The sequence below is a fragment of the Fundulus heteroclitus genome, chromosome 22 (genome assembly GCF_011125445.2).
Source record: "Fundulus heteroclitus isolate FHET01 chromosome 22, MU-UCD_Fhet_4.1, whole genome shotgun sequence".
NCBI classification, from domain to species: Eukaryota; Metazoa; Chordata; class Actinopteri; order Cyprinodontiformes; family Fundulidae; genus Fundulus; species Fundulus heteroclitus.
In genome coordinates, this window is record NC_046382.1 from 29,224,900 (window position 1) to 29,240,297 (window position 15,398).

Below are 15,398 nucleotides of genomic sequence, written 5' to 3' on the forward strand. Positions count from 1 at the left end.
CGGATGAAGCGCAGAAGAGTAGAATGGCTTTTAGATGCCTGAAGATACGTCTGGTGTTTTGGGTTTATTTCAGACACACAAGTATATAATAACGACAGTATATGTCCATATATCCATATAACATAAATTAAAACAGTCTGAAAAAGGGTGTATTGGCAGAAGCAATAAGCTTATAATGCCCACCCTGCAAAGCAAATTTACATTGGACTAGAAAGCAAAAGAAAAACTAAGAAAAAGATAAAAAAAAAGATGGCTACTGTTTATAATACATACCAACGTATGATTTTAGAAAAAGTATTATTCTACAATAATAACATTTGGGGGGGGGGAGGTAACGCACCCAGTATCTAAGCTCTTAGCTGCATTCACGTGATTCATAATTTTTTATCGTATTATTCTTAAATATATTTTTAAACTTTTTTTTACTGTTGTACAGTCTTTTAGCTCCTGATCTAACTTGTTCCATACATAAACCCCAACAAAAGAAATACAATGTTGTTTTACATTTGTTCTTGCTTTTGGTTTTCTGAACATTTTATACCCTCTCAGATCATAAGCACGGTCCCTGTTCCAAAACAGACCCTGAATGTGTGTTGGCAACAAATTATGTTTTACTTTGTACATAAATTGAGCAGTCTTAAAGTAAACCAAATCTTTAAATTTTAATGTTTTTAAATGTACAAAGATATGTGTTTGGAAAAGGAGGCTACATGTGAATATTGTAAAATACATAGCAGCTATAGGTTTAGGGACCAAACTGTGTGCTCAAAACGGGTTTATTCAAGTTTTTAGAAATTGTGATGTGATAGCAGATTTATTTTTTTTCTTTTTGAAGCACGTGAACTAAAGGAATAGGTTTTTTTTTCTACTACGTGTGCAAAGGTCCTATTTGCACGCGCAGTTTCACTGAAAATCCTAACATCTGCATGCATACGATGATTTAACTGCTTAGGTTTCAAGCACAGAACTGGATTTTAAGCCTAATCTACAGATTGTCAGAATGTCACTCAGGGCCTCTCCAGACGTTTACAGCTGGCCTGCTTTATCCATTTGAAATGAGGCATTGATGCATGTTTGGGTTACTGTCCTGTGGGAACACCCACTTGTGTCCAGGTTTCAACCATGTAGCTGTTGATTTGAGGGCAGCTTAAGGAATTTGTCAGGTCATGTTCCTATTTTATCCCATCCACTGTGGGAAATGCAGTAAACCAACCCCATGGCATGATAGCGCCTCCACCATGCTTAGTAGTTGTGCTCCTAGCTTTGAAAGCCCTTCCTTGACTCCTTCAAGCAAGCTTCTCTTTTGCATCCAAACTACTATAACTTAATATAGCTTAAATTGGAAGGCTCCCAGTTTCCTTTTAAGGTCGACAGCCTTTCGGTCCATGCTGACGTAAGTTGTGCTTCTCTGTGGTCAGTGAACTTATCGAATCCAGGTGCACGGTTCGTGTTATTTTTTTTTCCACCCTCAACATCTTGATGCCTTTATTTTAATCTGTGAGTGATGGTCTGGGTCAGAGAGTTGAAACTTGGACACAAACGAGTGTTTCAGCTGATCAATGATCCAAAATTATCAAAATTGTGCACCATTAAAAGCCCAAAACGAAAGACATTTGCACTGACAGTGGGTGTGCCGTATGGACATCTTTGGTGGGCACTGGAAGTATTTCTGTGATTTAGCTTTTTAACCTGACTAAATGTCACTGAAGCTTTGAACTAGTATCCATCTCGTCTGTGCAGAACGGTTTCACTCCACTTCACATCGCCTGCAAGAAGAACCGAGTGAAAGTGATGGAGCTTTTGCTGAAACACGGGGCGTCTATCCAGGCTGTTACAGAGGTACGACACCAAGCTGCAGTGCTGGTTCTAAAAAATCTCCCATTTGTCCTGGAGCCGCTCTTCAAGCTTAACCATTTCACGCATACGGCTTTGCACTCAAATTGATCCCTGAATCCTTATTGTTCTCGTGCAGTCTGGGCTAACGCCGATCCATGTGGCAGCCTTCATGGGCCATGAGAACATCGTTCATGCTCTGACACGCCATGGCGCATCACCCAACACCACAAACGTTGTGAGTGGATGGTATATGATGAAAAATAAGGTTTCCGTTCAACTTTCACCCAGAACACTTTTTACCCTGTGCCCTCCAGCGAGGAGAGACTGCTCTCCACATGGCGGCAAGGGCGGGCCAGACGGACGTGGTTCGATACCTGCTGAAGAACGGAGCTAAGGCGGACACCAAGTCCAAGGTTAGAGCAAAGAGCTTCATTGGGATTTGTTAGACTTAAGGGGGGGGGGGGGGAAACGGTCCAGAGTGAAAACGCACGTCCCCTTCTCCCTCTGCGCAGGACGACCAGACGGCGTTGCACATCTCCAGTCGGCTGGGAAAGGTGGACATCGTCCAGCAGCTGCTTCACTGTGGTGCCTCCGCCAACTCGGCCACCACTTCAGGTTACACGCCGCTTCACCTGGCCGCCCGCGAGGGACACCAAGACGTCGCCTCCATGCTGCTGGAGAACGGCGCCTCGCTTTCATCCGCCACAAAGGTGAGGCCCGGGGAGGAGCTCAGGTCACGGAAAGTCATCTTCTCGTTTCAGTACCACGCATCGCCAGTAGGAGGCAGGCCTTTCAGTCTCCGGGCCGCCTGTTTAATTTCTGGTTTTTTGTGTGTTTTGATACCACAGGAAGCAGAAATGATTTGTGCTGTCATTTAAACCCATTTCTGCATTCGACCACGATGCTTTGTTGCGGTTCAGGTTGCACATCTGGGTAAACTTGCGATATAGAGGTCAGACAAGGGATGTGGGGAGGAATTAATGAAGCTGGTTGGTGGAAGTGTGCGGCGTGTAGCTGGGGGCCGTCTTTAAAGGTCACCTCCATCAGGCGAGCAGATTAATGGAGGGTAAACCCCACGGTGGGCTCTTTCTCTCCAACGCTTGCTCGCTCAGCATCTTTGGGGAGTCCCACAGACACTGAGCAGGAAATAGATGTAATCGAAGAGGAACTGGAGCTCAGTAACTGCGGGTTGACTCGCAACGCGTGCGAAACAAAGCTGTTCAAAGCGCGGCTCCTCCGTCCGGCAGCCTGTCTTCGCCTCCTTCACCGCGGAGGTCATGTGAATGCTGACTGCAGGCGATCAGGAAAAAAAAAGGAGGTCATGTGTTTTAGAGCAAATGGGAATCTGTGGGAGTCCCACATTCCTCTGGAAAATATGAGCGAATGTCTTTAAATATCTCCGCATACACGCACTCGGCCGGAAGAAGCCGGGAGCAGCTCTGTTCGGCTCACTTTCTGAGGCGTTTGATGCGACGTTGGTCGTAGATCGCTTCGGATGAAACTCGGCTGGTACATGGCAGCCGCAGTCACGTTCCAGTGCTCCATTTTACTTAAGGGAGACGCTTTATGACCACACTCACAGTTTGACGCACATTTCTGAAGCACTCCACTTTCATGGGACCACTATCACATTTGGCCAGATTATTAGGATCGTGTGAGAAGCTGCGTTGCTAAAAATAAATAAATAAATAAATAAATAAACGAACAGAAAAAAAGGATTAAAGAAGCCTTAAGAAGTTGTATTTACACTACTTGTTTTGCTGTGTGTCCAGCAGAAAGGGTTCACTCCGCTGCACGTAGCCGCAAAGTATGGCAAGATGGAGGTGGCCAGTTTGCTCCTTCAGAAGAGAGCCCCGCCTGACGCTGCTGGGAAGGTGAGGACAGAACCGGCGTGCATCTTGCTCTGGGAAGGGAAAGTCTTCATGAAGATCAAAATGTTTCTATGTGTAAGCTGCCAGAGAGGTTAAAAAGAGGGGGGAGGGGGCAGATACACAGTTATGTGATATTTCTCTCATGTTATTATTTGGGATTTTGTTAAATATTCCCCCCCCCAAAAAAAAAATGATAGAGAGATGTTATGCAGGTGTGGTTGGTCAGTATTTCAGAATGTTTTTTGGGTGGATTTTTCATTGCTCTAGTGGCTCGCTTTTTATGGAAGTAGGCTGGCAGGAAGGGGGGAGAGACACGCGGCAAAGGACCGCGGGTCAGATTCGAACCCTGGTCAACCGCGTCAAGGACTAAGGTCTCCGTATGTGGGTCGCGCTACCCGCTGCGCCAGGAGTGCACTCCTATTTCTGAAATTTTAATGAAAGATGAAAAACCTTTAAGAGATGGATATATTTTTGCAGTGAGGACAGACCAAAACATGACAAATCTAGGAAGCATTCAGGTGTGACAGCTGGTTGTGATTCTACAAAGCATCGTTTAAAGCAGGGCTGTCCAAACTTCACGTCACATGGGCTAAGATTGTCAAGGAGAAAGTGCTGAAGAGTAAAAAAAAAAAAATAGAATAAAAAGATAAAATAAATAAGAAATTGTATTGTGATTTTTTTTTTTATTTGTGAATTTTGAAAAAAATAGGATCATGCAATATTTATTAGTCAGATTTTCTGTAGCAAGGGTATGTGTAAATCGTTGTAGATCTAAAACTTAAAAGAGGTTTTGCACATATTTGGCTCGTTAAATGATGGTCCTCCAATTTGCACTTTGTCTTTCAGGCTCCAAAATTGGAGAAAAATTGTCTGTTCTCAGCAATAAGAACAGGATCTGGGTTGCTCTTTCTTTGAAAACATTTGCTGTATTTAGCCAGTTTTAATAAATGAATTAAAAGCAGATTTTTGTGCACCAAAGTCTGAATTAAAGTCATTGGATAGATGTGGTCCTATTTACCATGAAATTAAGGAAAATGTAAAAGGTGTGGTTAATAAGAGATGAATACTTAGGGTGGTACTGAACATTTGCAATTAGAAGAAGATTTTAACTCACCTGTTGTAATTTTACCCTACTTCAAAATAGTCTCCATTTCCATCTACCACCTGTGCTGGTGAGGCCAAATCATTTTTGAATTGCACAAAATCATTCCAGGGGCCACAAATGGCCCCTGGGCCACACTTTGAACACCCCTGCTTTAAAAGCTGATGTTAATGTAATGTAGACAAGTGACATTTTTATGCCTGATCCATGCAACACAAACAGCAGATGCTTCTCCTGTGGCACAAAGCTTGCCGGCAGATTTACCTTCTCCCCCCTGATGCGCTCCAACACACACACACACACACACACACACACACACACACACACACACACACACACACACACACACACACACACACACACACACACACACACGTTAGACACACTTTCTCAGGACAGACTTACTGGCACTGGGCCACCACCTGAAAACACTTATCCTAATGGCACTCAGGTATGATAATGAAGCTCCCACAATGTGTGCAGTTGTCACGCCAGATTCCTCACAGTTGCCTCCTGGTTTAGAGCATGTGGGCTACCTCGAAAGGATCTCAGGGAAGATATTTTGCAGCTTGACTCTCCAGAGCTATGGTTACTCCGCTTTGATTGCCTGGGGTCAGGGAGGAAAACAGCTCCTAAAGACGGAGTTGAAGTCATCGTGCGGATGCTTACGTTCATTTTAGATGATCCAACAAATTCTTCCTGGTGCCGCCTGTTCAGGCAGCAACTGCAAATAACGCCGACCGAGTTTCCGTTTTTACTTTGTGGTTTTGAAGTGTTTTCTCACGCACACATCCAGGGTTGGCTTCACATAAAGTGATCACCTTAAGAGCAACAAGTGTGGATTATTAACTCACAACAGAACATACCTTTGTAGTTGGCTTTATCCATCGCAAACTAAAGAAACTATCGCATGAAATTCTGACAGATTGTGCATCCTATAGTTGATTTCTAATCTTCTGTGTTGCATGCCCTGTTTGTGTGAATGTGTGTGCGTGTGGGTGGATGTTTTAGAGTGGGCTTACTCCGCTGCATGTCGCTGCTCACTACGATAATCAGAGAGTGGCGCTGTTGCTGCTGGATCAGGGATGTTCACCACACGCTGCCGCCAAGGTATCCCCACACACACACACACACACACACAACCCCTCTCATGCTAACAATACTTTACCTGCTTCAGTTTTTTTTATTTTATTTTACCATTGATGGTATTTTTACTGTATTTTTCTGTGTTTTCTTTTCCGGATGTGATCCTAAATCATACCCTTCCATCTCATCATTAGTTTCCATTGAATTCTCTTAGCCAAGCAGGATTACCAGAATGTTTCTGGTATTTTTTTTTATATTACTAGTAGTGCCTTTTGTAGTCTCTCGCAACCATCAAAGCAAGTGATGAACAGAAATAAGGAATAAGTAAAGGAACGAGCAGCAAAGTACTCGTTTTTCTCAGTGTCAAGAGAACATATCCTAAAAAAAAACAACACAAACAACAACCTGAAACTTCAGAGGCTATTTTGGGTTTCCTTTCTCTCACCTGTCTCATCCTTTCCAGTATGTCTTTCTCTTTGTTGCTCCCTTAATCAAACGTCTTGCTGTGTGGATTGGGTCTGTTTGGATTAATGTATTTGCTTCAGGCAAGTTGATACCATGTGTGTCCTGCAGGAGTTGTCCAGAGGTTTTTTTTTTTCATATAAATGCCGCTGTAAATGATCTCAGAGTTAGCCCATAAAACTGTGTGATTCCTCTGCTTAGGGAAAAATAAGCATTTAGGGATCTTGTGAAATGAGCTTGCTTTGAATAAATCAATTAAACCTGAGATGATTTGTAGAAGGAGGCCAGTCTCAAAAGATGTAGTGTCTTTAGCTGTATATTTTTAGAAATGGAGGCAAGACACAGCAAAAGTCACAAGAGATGTCTAAATTTACCAAAGGTGATAAATCCCATTTGAACACTCATTTAAGCCTTCAGCACCTCTATTTTAAGCTATAATCTCTCTACAACTCTATGGATCTTAAAGCTGCATGGACATTTGAATAAACCCTCCTCAGTTTCTGCCAGTGGAAGATACACCAATCGTTCATAACATTATGGCCCCTGCCATACACTGTGTAGTATCACCCTTTTCTATCAGGTCCACTGTTAGCATCTTCAGCTGTTTTAGCTTCAGTGGCTTGTCTGTTGGATCGGACCACATGGTTCTGTGCCACACTTGACCCTGTTGTTGGTTCTCCGTTTTTCCCTGCTAAGAGTCCTTTTGGTAGGTATTGACCACTGAAGACCAGAGACGGAGATTTGAGTATCAGACCTGGAATCAAACGGCCTTGGACCCGCAGTCGGGGGCTCAAGTCGTACTTATCTCAGATAATCGGTGGTAAAAAGTAACCAGTACGAACACTACAGATAGTGGCTCCGACTGGTAATGGCCATCAGGTGTGCTTTTTAGGTGTCTCTTACGTTATTACCCAGTGACGTTTGTAGACTTTGGTCTATTAATGGCTCTGTTCATCTTTGCTGCAGCTTCTCAGCAGTGACCGCGCTCCAGCCAAATATCTTATTAAATGACTTCTTGTAAAAAAATAAATGTAACTTGTCTTGTGCTGTTAAGCAAGCTGTGTCATTACAAGTACCCTGTCTGTTTGTAGAAATAACAACACTTAAATACATATAGTTTGAATTTGTTTCTGAAATACCTGCTGCGCCGTGCTGCGCCGTGCTAAATCTTTGGCAATCTTGCTTAAATGGACCCTTGGGGGAAAAAAATGGACCCTTGGAGAAAAAAAAAAAAGAAAGAAAAAAAAGCAGAAAAAAGGAAGAAAAAAAAGAAAAGAAAAAAAAAATAATAAAAAAAAATAAAGAAAAAAATATAAAAAATAAAATAATAAAAAATAAATAAAAAAAAATAAAAAAATAAATGGACCCTTGCGTGAAATCTTTCTCCTGCTGCCTCTGGGTGTTTCTTTGACTTGACTTGGACTTGGGTTAAATCACTTGGAAGCATCTCTGCTCTAGACTGGGAACACCCCCGATAAGCTGTCGTTTTTGAGATGCCAGATCCATTTGTCTTGTGAATTGAGTTTGCAGTTTTCCTTGTGTTCATTTGTAAAACCAGTGTCAAGTTTTATCTTTATTTGTGGTCTTTGAATGGTGAACTGAAGGTCCACTAACTATAGAAATGGCTCAGTCTTTACCACCCAACAATTTTCGATCAAATGTTTTGAAGTCAAAGCTAGTTGTTCAGGATCGCATTTTAATTCTTGTGATAGTTTCTATCTGTCTTATCTGTTATCTCTGGATATATTCCATCTCTAACACGTTGTTTTTTTTATTATAATTTTACTTTGATCTACAATGTATGAAAACACTCCCATGATTCTAAATGGGATGAACACATTAAAGACAAAAATCTCAGATGTTTTTGTAACCCTGAGTATAAACCTGAAACCCTGATGAGGACTTAAAGTGAAGTTGATCATGTTAATTATGAGCAGTCATTTGAAGAGAGGAGTCCAGAGCATTCTTTGAACTCTGATTCCATGATTTTTTGTCCCAGAATGGCTACACACCTCTCCACATCGCTGCCAAAAAGAACCAAATGGACATTGGGACCACATTGCTGGAGTATGGCGCCGACACCAATGCGGTGACGCGGCAGGGCATCAGTCCAATTCACCTGGCAGCGCAGGAGGGCAGCGTGGACCTGGTGTCCCTGCTGCTGACCAAGAATGCTAACGTCAACGTGTGCAATAAGGTGAGGAATCCCGGTTTTTGGCATTCTTGTTGGAATCCATTAAAACGTTGTTTGGAACAAAGATAAATGGTAAAACAGTAAATGGCTTGTAGAGCTCTTTAACTAGTCTTGACGACCTCCAAAGCGCTTTACACTACATTCAGTCATTCACCCATTCACACACACATTCACACCCTGCCGGTGGTGAGCTATGTAAGTAGCTACAGCTGCCCTGGGGCAGACTGACAGAGGCGAGGCTGACATACATCGGTGCCACCGGACCTTCTGACCACCGCCAGCAGGTAATGAGGGGGAAGGGTCTTGCCCAAGGACACAACGATCGTGTCGGCAACCGCCAATTGCAGGACGAACTCCTTAACTCGCGCGCCCACTGTCTCGCAAGGTGTCAAACCATGTTTAGCTTTTCATTGCCAAAATGCATAAAACGTGAATGTGATGTATCCAAAAGGGGTTTTGAGACCTCCATTTGCTTTTAAGTAGAGGTACTATTAGGGCTGGACTACATAGAAAAAAAGTAAATCGATAAAATAGAGATCATATTGATTGATATCGATAAAAATTCAAAACACATCTTGAGTACAGCCCTGGACATTTTATGCTGTTGCTTAATGAGCTATTTCTAGATAAATGCACACAAACACTGAATTCAAACTCATCCCTTTATTCAACCAACTTTTTACCAAAACTGCAAGTTTAAAAAAAAAAAAAAAGACACATGCTCTCTGAACTCCCTGAAGGGGGTGGATCTTGGTAACTGGGCATTCCTCGGTCTGCGTTTATGATTGGTTGGGAGGATCTAATGACTAGTATTAACCTACGTGATAGGCTAGAATGCAAAGTGAAAGAAAACTGTTCTATTGAAATTTTTATTGAGCCTTTTTTTCTATCATATCACACGTCTATTGATCGATATATATCGTTATGAAATTATGGTCCAGCCCTAGGTACTATCCTTTGGTTCTGTTCTTTGCTCCAGCTCGAACGCATTTGTTCATGTATCCCGTTGTGTTGTGTGTGCACTTTCATCTAATATAGAGCGGACTCACGCCCCTGCACTTAGCAGCTCAGGAAGATCGGGTCAATGTTGCAGAAGTCCTTCTAAACCACGGGGCTGACGTTAACCCACAAACAAAGGTGAGGCTCTGCAAGATCGCGCACACAAGCAGGCACACTCTACAAATACTTTACTTTTTTTTTTTTATTTACAGTGCATTGATTTTAGAGATCTGACATTATACGTCAGTAAAAATGTCTTTATAGATCATCCCGTCCTATAATGAGTCAGCCTGTACGTGTCCACTCAGACTGATCTGTCCCAGCTGAAGGTTATTTGGTGTGTGTTTGTGCTGACAGGACAGATGTTTATAACAGAAAGGTTATTCCGTCTCTGATCTCTAAAACTGTTATGCTCATAGTCATAATTCAACATGAGACATGTGTTTGGGTTATTTCGAGAGACAGCGATAGCCTCCTGAGGCTCCTTGGTTTATGTTGCCGTGGTTCCACATTCTTTTAGAAATATCCTTCACTGAAAAAAAAATGGCCGTTTTTTTTGAAAGGTGTTACATTACAGCTTAATGCTTCTACTGATCATCCGTAATTACCTCCGCCTTGTCTTCTTATCTTCTTTCCTTTTCATGTCCTCCATCTGCAGATTGGTTACACTCCCCTACATGTGGCCTGTCACTATGGCAACGCAAAGATGGCAAACTTTCTTCTGCAGAACCATGCCAAAGTAAACGCCAAAACAAAGGTAAGCGAGGCTCCCCCATGTTGTAGGCACCATGAGTCAGTCCAAATCCTTAACGTCCAAATATGAACCTATTTTAGGGATCATTTAAAAATAAAAGATAAGCCTTGTAGTTTACACATTAATAAATTTAATCTGAGGAGGAAATCCTAACTTTCCTTTATGTTTTAAACTGATCTTGAAAAAGAGGAAGCGATTGTTTAATTTTTAGATGATTAAAAAAAACACGGAAGCTCTAACAGTTTACTTAAGATTGTAGTATGAATTATAGTATTATTACACTGATGTGTATGTACTTTTAATGGACTAATAATAAGGTAAAACACATGATAAATAGGATAATAGTTAGTTTTGACTGAACGTTATTGATTGATTGAAACTCTAAAAGGATTCAGAGGGACTTTAATTCAGAAATGTCAAGAGGGAGATTTTTTTTCTCAGGGTCTAACAAGCGGCTGTTTAGGCCCTCCAATGTGGCTCTTAATAACTTTGGTAAAATTGCAAAAATAATTAGCAAATGTTTTTCATTTAAAGGTAAAACAGATAGCTGTTGCAGTTTTCATGCAATACACACATAGTTTTTTCCACAAAGAATGACACTAATAGTGTATAGAATATTACATCAATAACTATATTTTTTATCAATAGGTTGCAAACTACATGCTTTTTTGACCTGTTTGTTTTTTAAAAAAAATGTATGTCTCGTTAAATAAAATGTGTCAATCCTAGAAAAAATGAATTACTTGTTCTTTGAAAGAAAAAAAAACACAGATTTCCTGCAGTTTGTGTTGAAAAAACAAGCTATTTTGTTTTGAAGTGTCATGTTGCCTTTGTGGCTCTAAAAAACTGTGTTTAGCTGGACCAAAGGTAAAAATGGCTGTAACCAAGGATGTCAGCAGCACCAGCTTTCCGACAAAGATTTCCAGGAAGCTCTGAAGCTTGGGGTTGAGTTGGGAATGGTTCCATATGTAAAGAGTGAAATAAAAACATACTGAGTGACAGCAACCATATATCAAAAGCACAAAGAAAAAAGGTGACGTCTCTCAAGGGATTGCTGAAAAATAAATAGCTTGTGTAGCGTTTGGTGTTTTCCATATGATCACAACCTCCACTCCTAAGACTGGACAGGAAATGGGGGCTCAGCTGGGTCCATTTCTGGCATGGATCCCAATCTGCTCATTCCTCTATCTTTTTTTTTTTTTTTTTTTTTTTTTTTTACTTGATTTGATGTTTGGGGGTTTTAACACGAACTGAAAGAAATGGGGTCCAGCCAATCAGAAATTAGTTTACGGGCAATTTAGAGGCTGTGTCATGTTATCCAGACAATGCACTAATATTAGCCAATCAGAGTTCTTTCACAGTGTTCATAGACAGGAAGGTCATTCTAAATCGTGTCTCTTTTTAACTGAAGCACTGCATGCTAACAGCTGCTTAGCACATTTTAAGGCATGTAATCATTTCATAGGATGAAAGCAGTTTCAGAATTTAAAAAGAACATCAAGCAATTATGTCAATCAAAGTTGGAATAAAGTGATTAATTTCCTGTTATATAAACAAAAATTATACAACAACAGTTTGTCACAAACACTTAAGAAGTAAATTACTGTTTCTGAGCAAGATGCTTTATTTTCACTGAACAAAGGCCATTTAAAATCTTGCCCGCCTTTTCAAGTGGGTGAGCAATGTCTCTTTGGAGATGAAACGGTCAAAGCTCAAGGGTTTTAAACTTAATTGTCGTGTATGAACATGGTCTCTGTGTTCTACTCCAGGACTAACTGTCTGTGTGTGTGTGTGTGTGTGTGTGTGTGTGTGTGTGTGTGTGTGTGTGTGTGTGTGTGTGTGTGTGTGTGTGTGTGTGTGTGTTTCTGTGTGTGTGTCTAGAACGGCTACTCTCCGCTCCACCAGGCAGCTCAGCAGGGCCACACCCACATCATCAACCTGCTGCTTCAGCACGGAGCCTCGGCCAACGACCTCACCGTGGTGCGCACGCCCTCACACCGGACACACAAACTGAAACACTGAATCATGTCTGTGCTTTCTGGACCTCACACCTGACCGCCATGTTTTCCCCCCTCTCTGGGTAGAATGGGAATACTGCCCTGTCCGTCGCCCGCCGCCTGGGGTACATCTCTGTCGTGGACACTCTGAGGCCGATGACAGATGAGAACCTCTCAGCCATAGTGAGACTCAACAATTTCATACTATAATGTTACGAAAACAACGTTACCAAATAAAAACTGTCGTTTTTGCAAAAGCTTTAGAGTTCATTTAAACGAGCAGCTCTACTGGCCATTCTGCCAGCAGCACAGTTAGTGGAGCGAGTGAACAAATGTGGCATCGTGAGCCAGCAGGTCAGCCCGCCCCGACGTCCCACGTGTGGGAAGTTGCCCTGATTAAGAAACAGAGAGACGGCTGAGATTGAAGCTTAGAGCTTTTTCTACTCAGCTGAGGACGCCAACGTGATCTTGTTGACACAAGACTCAACGAGGAGCGTGAGGGTTTGGAAAACAGAGACATAGAGAGGCAACAGGATGAAGAGTTTAATCACGATGCAGCAGAAGCGGTCTAAATGAGGTGTAACTTGAAGATTGAGATTTTGCCTTTAGAAATAGAAATAAACTTTTTAAATCAGCTTGTGCTGTAAGGAAAACACTGATTTCCACCCACAGAATCTTGTATCAGTGACTGGACAGTTGTAAAGACTCTTTAGCACTTCCCACAGATGCTAAATTGAATGTAGGCCTGCACTCAGAGAAGACCATTTTATTTTTGAAAATGCTCTCATGCTTCCTAAACCACATTTTGAACTGAACTAACCCTGTTATAACCGTTTGTGAATGGGCCTTTGCTAAAACACAAAAAGAGAACTTTGTCTTTACTGTATCCAAGTAAACAAGTGAAGAGTTCATTTGCAAAAGCAGATAATTCTGTTTTTATAAATTAAAAAAAAAAACATACTTTTTATTATTTAGTTAAGGTGATACCAGTCAAACTAAAGGTTGGTGAATTTGATCAAGTAAGAGTGACATACCAAAATAATGGCATCTTAAAAATATACCTTTATTAAAAGGACCCCCCCCCCCACACACACACACACACACACACACATATGCACACACACACACACACACATACATACATCTTACTTTTTTTGGCTAAAAACGGAGTTATCTGTTTTTGCAAATGAACTCTTCAAGTGTTAATTTTGTTTCTCATTTTTTTCTGTTTTAAAAATAGGTAAAATAAAATAGAAAATAAAAAAACTCATGCAGTATAACTACAACTATGACAAAAAGTGGTTGACATTTTATTTCTCCAGTAACAAAGACACACATTTTCCAGAGAGATTAAATCAAGAGATTTTATTAGTTTTGCAGAAGGGTGGCAAAGGTTATATAAAATGGCCCTTACAATACATTTTTTCATGACTTCATAGGTCAGCCGACCCGATTTACAGTGAATCTATTCAACTGAAATATATATAAAAATATAAAAGGCCTACAGATGACTGAACCGTGACTACAACTAAACGAAAATGTGAACAGAATCCACTTTTCTTTTCACAAACTTCTGTTCACAGCTCAAGTTCGCAGTAAATCAGGATTCAATCCATGTGTTCTTTTTATAGTAATGTGAGAAAATGTCAGACAATCATTCTTCTGAAAACATTTCCTGCTCAAAACGAAGTCCATCAAGCTGCGCATTATCTTGTCTGCTTGATGCAAAGAATTATTTTTTTTAAAGAAAACAAACAACTGATTGCAACAACCAGGATTAAATATACAGCTGAAAAATAATTAATCACGATTTGATTATTCAATCAATCAAACTTTATTGACATGGCCTTTTTTTCAGAAGAAATATAGACCAAGGTGCAACAGACATAGAACAAGAAATAACATTAAATTTTTTTATTTTCCATTCAAAATTGAAAAAAGAGAATTTATAATTTAGACAATAAAAACTTAAAAATACATAAAAATGATCACTGTGATATTCTGGTGCAATGTTGCAATGCTAAGTGTTAGTGAAATCCGTGTATATAGATATGTTTGTGTGTGTGGATGAATGGGCAGAGAGACAGATCAGATTTTAACTATGTGTCTTGTCTCTTTGTTTGTGTGTGTTTTTTTATTCAGAATGCCTCAGAAAAACACAAAATCAATGTCCCGGAGACCATAAATGAGTTCCTCGACATGTCAGACGATGAAGGTATGTAATCTTTCTAAGTACATCTCAGATTTAGATTTTGTTTCCCCCCATGATTACCAACTTTGTTGTGTGGCAGGTTTCTTTGACCATTGCATGTTTAACTGGATGTTTATCCAAATCACACAGTTCGGGCTAATGTGGCAGAAATTCTCAGAGAAGAGTCTTTTTCTGATGTTGGTGAAGGTATTGGTGACCAATTTAAAACTCTTTTCTGCTGTTTGTTTTCTTTAACTGTAGAGTTAGCAGATATTTCTTAACTTTAGCTCACTGCCCAGAATTTGCTTTACTAATAATCCGCTTCGCCGTCCATTTAATGACCCAGAACTCACATTCAAGTGAAATAACATGGTTCTCTTTGTAGTTGCTGTTTGAATCTATTAACCCTGTGTGCCACTGTTGTCCAAAGCAAAAATCATATACCCTCTCTGTTTTTTTTTTTTTTTTGTTTTTTTTTTTTTGCTTTTTTTGGTATGTTTCAGCTACCTGTCTTCTGTCTTTCTTTTAAGAAAATACATGTTCAAAGATATATTCTTTCAAGCTTTTAGCTGTAACTCTGCAGGTCTTGACAATCAAGAACTGATTCTCTTTGTCAAAGGCACTTTCTGCTAATACTGATACCCTTTGAACATTTTCCCGTCTTAATATATATTATATATTTATTGGGATTTTAGATCAACAAACATCGAAATTGTCAAGTGGAAAGAAAATTACAGATGGTTTTCAACATTTTTTACCAATAAAAATCTCCAAGCTGTTTGCATTTATGTCCATCCTCGGTTCTCTTGTAGAACTGAGTCATTTGGTTATGTTTTTTTTCTCTACCAACTTTGTTGATAGAGACAGGTAAAATTTGCAAAGTAGCTTAAGCTCAGTTGATGTTCA

At 40.4% G+C, this 15,398-nt stretch overlaps 1 protein-coding gene across 21 annotated transcripts in view; it reads left to right on the top strand.

Annotated features, from left to right (window-relative positions):
* Window positions 1-15,398, top strand: part of ank3a (ankyrin 3a) — a 119,926-nt gene that overhangs the window by 48,238 nt on the left and 56,290 nt on the right. For 7 of the 21 annotated variants that reach the window (XM_036126868.1, XM_036126877.1, XM_036126874.1 and 4 more), the window contains 13 exons: window positions 1,741-1,839; window positions 1,973-2,071; window positions 2,151-2,249; window positions 2,349-2,546; window positions 3,612-3,710; window positions 5,821-5,919; window positions 8,357-8,554; window positions 9,590-9,688; window positions 10,209-10,307; window positions 12,186-12,284; window positions 12,389-12,484; window positions 14,444-14,516; window positions 14,643-14,699. In XM_036126868.1, the coding sequence (XP_035982761.1) occupies window positions 1,741-1,839; window positions 1,973-2,071; window positions 2,151-2,249; window positions 2,349-2,546; window positions 3,612-3,710; window positions 5,821-5,919; window positions 8,357-8,554; window positions 9,590-9,688; window positions 10,209-10,307; window positions 12,186-12,284; window positions 12,389-12,484; window positions 14,444-14,516; window positions 14,643-14,699 (1,414 nt within the window). Of the gene's footprint in view, window positions 1-1,740; window positions 1,840-1,972; window positions 2,072-2,150; window positions 2,250-2,348; window positions 2,547-3,608; window positions 3,711-5,820; window positions 5,920-8,356; window positions 8,555-9,589; window positions 9,689-10,208; window positions 10,308-12,185; window positions 12,285-12,388; window positions 12,485-14,443; window positions 14,517-14,642; window positions 14,700-15,398 lie in introns of all 21 variants that reach the window. The other 14 variants (XM_036126867.1, XM_036126869.1, XM_036126870.1 and 11 more) reach the window with 4 other exon arrangements.